General features: G+C 48.1%; 1 protein-coding gene across 1 annotated transcript; it reads left to right on the forward strand.

The window, feature by feature from the left end:
• The first annotated feature begins 5,845 nt into the window (after positions 1-5,845).
• Positions 5,846-6,334, forward strand: LOC145114107 (uncharacterized). Its single transcript, XM_079050118.1, has one exon. It carries the CDS (start codon positions 5,846-5,848, stop codon positions 6,332-6,334), a length of 489 nt encoding a protein of 162 aa, XP_078906244.1.
• The last annotated feature ends 493 nt before the right edge of the window (positions 6,335-6,827 follow it).

The raw sequence follows: 6,827 nt of genomic DNA on the forward strand, positions 1-6,827 counted from the left end.
CAATCAAGATTACATTTTTATGCTTCTAAGTTATCCAAAACGTTTGAAAGGACAACTTATATGGATTAGAGTAATCCATACTCATAATACCAAGCTTATGGGACCAAAAGAGCACCATTTCAAAACTAAACAAGATCTAAACAACTCTTAATCAAGCTCAGAGCTTTTTACCTCCAAATGATGCCAAATGATCTTGCCATTTTGTATCCAAAGAGTCCCACTCCTAGATGATTCTCTCTTCTTCCTCTCTACTTCAAGGTTACCAAAACACACAAAATGCTCAAGAATGCTCTAAAAATGGATTACAGTTTGCTTGGGGACGAAGGTGGGTTGGAGGTTGATGAAAGACGACATGCTTAGGACTTAAGGATGCTTAAATAGGGTCCAACCCCTAAAATTAGGGTTTGCACTCTGTCCACTTACACCCAATGTTCCTAGGGGAACACCCAACGTACGTAACCAGCACCCAAAATTACGAAAATGCCATTTTGCTTCAGTTTTGCAATTAATTCACATCCAATGTCTAAAATGAATCAATTCTCATTCTTAGGTTTTAAAAATAAAATGCCTCAATATCAAGATGTTACATTATTATTTTCATATGTCGACATATTTTGGTTGGGTTGAGGCGGTCTAGTTGTGTGATGTAGGCCAAGAGGCCCGTGCGGTCCAGTTTATACTGTAAGCCCAAGGGGAGCGGCTCGACTCTGATGTGAAGGCTCCGGATTGCGGTCCAACCTCATGTTGTAGGCCTTGTGTGCATGCATTGTATGTGTGTGGTATTTTAGGAATATAACTTAGCTTTGACATACAATTGTAGATTTAAATGTTTCCGGTACTTCCGAGGATCGAGGCAAGGCGAAAGCATGGCTGTACACATCATCCAACAGTAGTATGATTTAAGAGAGATTATGTTTTGATACTATGATTTTTATGATATGTTGTGAGACAATGCTTTTAATGACTCACGGTTATTTGGAAATTACTTTTATTCCTCTAAAAATGAAAAAACAATTACTATGATTTTTGGGACGTAACATTATTAAACCTCTAAACTATGTCTTTTTAACTTAGTAAATATACCTAGTTCGGTTTTCACTTAGTGAATATACCATTCTCCATACCATTTCTTTCCTCCGTTATCCTTTAATTCACGTACCAATCACGAATGAAAAGTAATTACTTATAATTCATTCTGTACGCAACAATGAATAATGAGAAGAAAAACTTTTTGAAAAAACTTGTTTCAGGAAATGTCACACCCCCAAACCAGGATGGCGGAAACGTCCGGGGGTGGATGACTTTCATGTATTGTATCATAACATAATGCATAATTGATGACGTGCCTATGCTAGAACGACAGAACCACGCCTGGCCAAGAAGCCTGGTGCGCCGGCCGAACCAAGCTCAGCGGGCTCAGCGCCCGCCGGCGCCCCTAAGAGCAGGGCGTCCCAACAAAAGTCTCGCACCCACCAGAGGCGCTCTCAATGTCCCGAAAAAAAGCTCGCGCCCGCCAGGGACGCTCCCAGCGTCAAGACAAAAGATACGGTCAGAGACAACAGGCAGGATCAGACCATTACCGTCAGAGCCAATAAGGGCGCTCTAACGGATAGAGGCGCACGACCCACCAATCACCGCCTCTGGCCCTGTCTCCTTAAAGCGATCATGTCGCGTACGGATAGGGCAAGATCGCTAGGTATAAAAGGGTATGCTCTAGAACTCACAAGGTAAGCCATCTTCTCCAGTTTTACCCACGAAAACCCTAGAATACCTTCTAACTTGACTATAGGAGCGTCTTTCCGGGAGCCTCCTCCCTGGAAACGGCTGACAGCCTCTCTTTCTTGTGACTTGCATATTTTACCCGAAATCCAACAGGGAGACACGAGCTAAGGGTCGAGCCAAGGTCGCATCATTTGGCGCCATCCGTTTGTGTGACGAAGAACGTAACTAAAAGCACACCTCTGAGAAATCAATGGCGTCCGACGACAACAATAGGCACAAAGGAGCTCAAAACACCCCGATCCGGTCTATGACACCGTTGGATGAAACACCACCACCGACGGCGGCCAACAGTGACGCCATGGGCGTGGTAGGTTCTACGGTAACCGTAATACCGTCGGAAAGCCGTCCACCACCCACACCCCCAAGCACAACCGTCGGTACCACCGTGCAACTCTCAGTCCAACAGCCAAGATCGACTCAGGTGACGGTGCCTTTAGCCACATCGCTCCAGACGCCACTAACTTTCCAGTCAACGGCGACGCAGTCTCCGATACCCCAAATATCACCATTCTTCATGCCGACGATGCAATATCCGCTGCCAATCCCTTCAACGGTACTGCCGTTAAGCCAAATACCAAACATCCAACCATCATCCCAGATGTTACTGCCGAACCAAATGCTGATGGGGACACACTCGATGCTTCCGTTACCACCACTGGCACAAACCATGATAACCCCCACGCCGATTTTTTACTCTGCAGCAGGCACATGGGGTGAGCCCACTATCACCACCAATGACAGCCGGCAGCAAGCTTCAACGAGTAACCCTCCAATGCAAACACAACCTTTTCCCCCGGGTATTCACTTCAACTACCGTTCCAACAGCAGCCATTCTATGACCCAAGCCCAGGCTATCATGCACTATCAGGTGTTTTTCCTCCTCAATCTCACTCGCAAGGACCATTAGCCATCCCAAACCAGGATTGCTTATCCCGAAGTGTCACATCGATACGTATGAGTGGACAATGACGCCGTTAAAGCTTGACGAAAGATTCTGGTGCACGTATTTCCCGACAACGCTTGACGGGAATGCAGGAACATGGTTCAAAACACTCCACCCAGGCAGCATCTACAACTTTGACCAACTTAAGTACCTGTTCCTCACCAAATTCATGCAGTTACGGAAGTATAAAGGAGATTCTCACTCCATCATAGGTTGCAAACAAAAAGAAGGCGAGAGCGTGAGGGAGTACTTCACAAGGTTCATAAACGCCACACTGGACGTGCCAGGACACGACGAAGGCCTCATAGCCGGAGCCTTCACGTGGGGACTCTTACCAGGCCCCCTGTCCCAGAAGCTGATGGGCAAGAAGCTTCAGACGCGAGCTGAACTAAAAGAAAAGGTAGAACGATACTTGAGGCAGGAGGAAGGCGAAGCGACGAAGAAAGCATACCTGAATGCCATGATGACAAAACACCATAGCCCAACCCACATGGAGACTCAAGGGGGACATAGGCATTTTGGGCGAGGAAGAAGACCCCAAGAGCGTTTCAGGCCGTTCGTCAGGGATGATAGGAGGAGCCACAGGTCGGACGTATGTGTGGTCACGGAGAAGCAACAATAAGTGAAAGCGCCCAAGAGTCGGTATTGCGAATATCACAAGAGCAAAACGCATGATAGTACCAACTGCTCCGTTCTCAAGAAAGAAATGGAGGAGAAGCAACTCAAGGGAGATCTAATAGAAATAGCGTGGAATTTACGCGCTAAGTTAGACGCTGAGAATGCCAAGAGCACACCACGAGAAGGCACCCAACCCAAAGAGATATTCATGATACACGACAAAAGAGGTAGAGAGTCGCACCCAGCCGACAAGGGACGCCCCGCAATTCCAACACGGTCACTTACGTTCTCAGCACAGGATCCTAGTCCGGAAGGCTGGAGAGGTGATAATCCACTCATCATCCAAGCCTCCATTAAGAATGTCGTCATACATAGAGTGTACATCGACACGGGGAGCTCGGCAGATATAATTTACGAGCACTGCTTTCGTCTGCTTCCGGACAGTTGGAAGGACAACCTGAGACCCACAGCGGGGAGGTTAGTGGGATTCACTGGGCATAATCTATGGCCTCTCGGCACAATCCACTTACCTCTCACGCTAACCAGCCATGATAAGCAGCGAAAGAAAACGGTTTTGATTGACTTTGTGGTAATCCGACACTCGGCAGAGCATAATATCATTTTGGGAAGGACGACCCTGCTTGAACTGGGGGAAGTCCCGTCAACAATGCACGGGATCGTGAAGTTTAGCACCGCGGACGGCCTGACCATGATTCTTGCTACACCGCCAAAAGAATTGCAATATTTTACGGTCATGCGACCAACAGAAATCGTGAGGGAAACCAAGAAAGCATGGGCTGAATCCACAAAAGGAAAGGAGGTGATCAATGAAGAATATCCTGATCAGCCAATCAATATCGGTCACGGTTTCCCGGATCGTACCAGGCAAGCGCTGGTTGACTTGCTCAGCGGTACAAGCATATGTTCGTATGGACCCCTACAGACATGATAGGGGTGGATAGGAAAGTAATCGAGCATAAGCTCATGACCAGGCCGGGCGTGAAGGAGATCACACAAAAAATAGGGTCCAAGGAGGGGACCGTAATAAGGCGATCAATGCAGAAGTAGCCAAGCTGACAGAAGCCGGAATTGTGAGGGAAGCAGTTTTCCCAACCTGGATCGCCAATCCTGTCATGGTACGGAAGCATGACGGATCATGGCGCATGTGCATTGACTTTTCTGACCTAAACAAGGCATGCCCCAAAGACTGTTATCCCCTACCAGAAATTGACCAAAAAGTGGAGTCGTTACAAGGTTTCAAGCTCAAGTGCTTCTTAGACGCGTATAAAGGCTACCACCAAATTCTGATGAGCAAGGAAGACGAGGAAGAGACAACTTTCTATACAGACCACGGGACCTTTTGTTACACCAAAATGCCATTTGGATTAAAAAATGCGGGGGCCACGTACCAGCGGTTGGTCGACTCGATATTCTCCAACCAGATTGGGAGAAACATCGAGGTATATGTCGATGATATCGTAATTAAGAGCCCGGACGAAGAAAGAATGTTACGGGATGTCGAAGAAACCTTCAGCACGCTAGAAAAGGTCAAGATGAAGCTGAACCCGACCAAATGTACGTTTGGGGTCGAAGAAGGACAATTCTTGGGGTACTATGTCACCAGACAAGGCATCCAGCCCAACCCAACCAAGGTAGACGAGTTCATGGAAACACCACCTTCAAGCACCCTGAGGGACGCACAAGGCTTGAATGGGAAACTTACAGCCCTCAGTAGGTTCATCTCGAAGTCAGCTAACAAATCCATGCCGCTATTCCACACGCTAAAAGGCTGCATCGAGAAAAGCAATTTCCGGTGGACGGGGGCGGCAGAGTCAGCACTCCAGCAGATCAAGGAAGCCCTGCACAGATTACCCACATTGGCTAGCCCCATCCCATGCGAGACACTGCAGGTGTACCTTTCGACCTCTAATGAGGTAATATCCTACGTGTTGGTGGTAGAAAGGGAGGGGGAGCAGAAACCGGTGTATTTTGTCAGTCGGGCGCTGCAAGGCCCCGAACTCAATTACCCTGCCTTGGAGAAGCTAGTACTGGCGATTGTCTACGCGGCACGGCGTCTGAGGCACTATTTTCAGGTGCACCAGATTGAAGTCCTCACAAATTGTCCTATTAAGCAAATATTACTCAAACCGGAAACGTCGGGCCGGTTAGCGAATTGGGCGATTGAGCTGGGAGAGCATGACATCAGCTATCGCCGAGGACGAGCATCAAGGGACAGGCGTTAGTAGATTTCTTGCTCGAGATCCCGGGGAGGGAAGCTCGTTTGAAGAAGGAATCAGGGCGGTAAAGGAAGTACCAGGTAGTAGTCGAGGATGGACATTATACACTGACGGAGCATCCAATAGAAAGGGCTCGGGCGCGAGCCAAATCCTGATTAGCCCAGAGGGAGAAGAGATCACGTACGCCCTTCGTTTTGACTTCCACACCTCGAACAACGAGGCAGAATATGAAGCTTTACTTGCAGGATTGTGCCTCGCAAAACAAATGGGAGCAGAAGTCGTAACAACCTTAACAGACTCGAGGTTGGCCGCGAACCAGATCAACGGGAGCTTTGAAACACGGGACCCAAGGATGGAGCGATATGTAAAGATAGTGAAGCAAATTGTCCAATCTTTCAAGGGGTTCGTGATTAAACAAATACCGCGAAGTGAAAACAGAAGGGCAGATGCGCTAAGCAAATTAGCGTCGACATGTTTTGATCACTTGTCAAAGAAGGTACTGGTAGAGGTACTTAAAGAGAGGAGCATAGATGAACGACAGGTGAGCACCCTCTCAACTGACGGACCCATGTGGATGACCCTATTTGTCGAATACTTGCAACGGGGCGTCCTACCAGATGATCACAACGAGGCCAGAAAGATACGCATAAAAGCACCCTCATATGCGCTAATAAACGGGGAGCTATATCGAAAAGGGTTCATGGCGCCATGGCTGAAATGCGTATATAATTCCAAGGGGAAGGAGGCGCTTTAGGAAGCACATGCAGGCCAAGCGGGCACGCATGAGGGCGCGCGCGCCTTGACAGGGAAGGTGCTCTGAATGGGAATTTACTGGCCCACCGCATATCAGGATGCTGCAGAGCTAACCAGGAAATGTGGAGAGTGTCAAGCATATCTAGCGCCTGGCCGTTTTTTCAATGGGGAATAGATATAGTGGGGCCGTTCCCGGAGGCACCCTGAAAGCTGAAGTACATGGTGGTCGCGGTGGACTATTTCACAAAATGGATCGAAGCGGAACCTTTAACATGCATATCCGGAAGGCAGATGATAAAGTTTGTATGGAAAAACATCATGACTAGATTCGGTACGCCCAAAATATTGGTCAGCGACAACGGCCTGCAATTTGCTGAGAACCCATTCAGGGAATGGTGCGCTAGCAAAGGAATCAGCCAACGATTCACATCGGTGGCGCATCCACAGGCGAATGGGCAGACGGAGGTATCTAACCGGACCATTGTAAATGGGAT

The sequence above is a fragment of the Lactuca virosa genome, chromosome 1, assembly GCF_052849685.1.
Source record: "Lactuca virosa cultivar CGN04683 chromosome 1, Lactuca_virosa_CGN04683_v6, whole genome shotgun sequence".
Classification (NCBI taxonomy): Eukaryota; Viridiplantae; Streptophyta; class Magnoliopsida; order Asterales; family Asteraceae; genus Lactuca; species Lactuca virosa.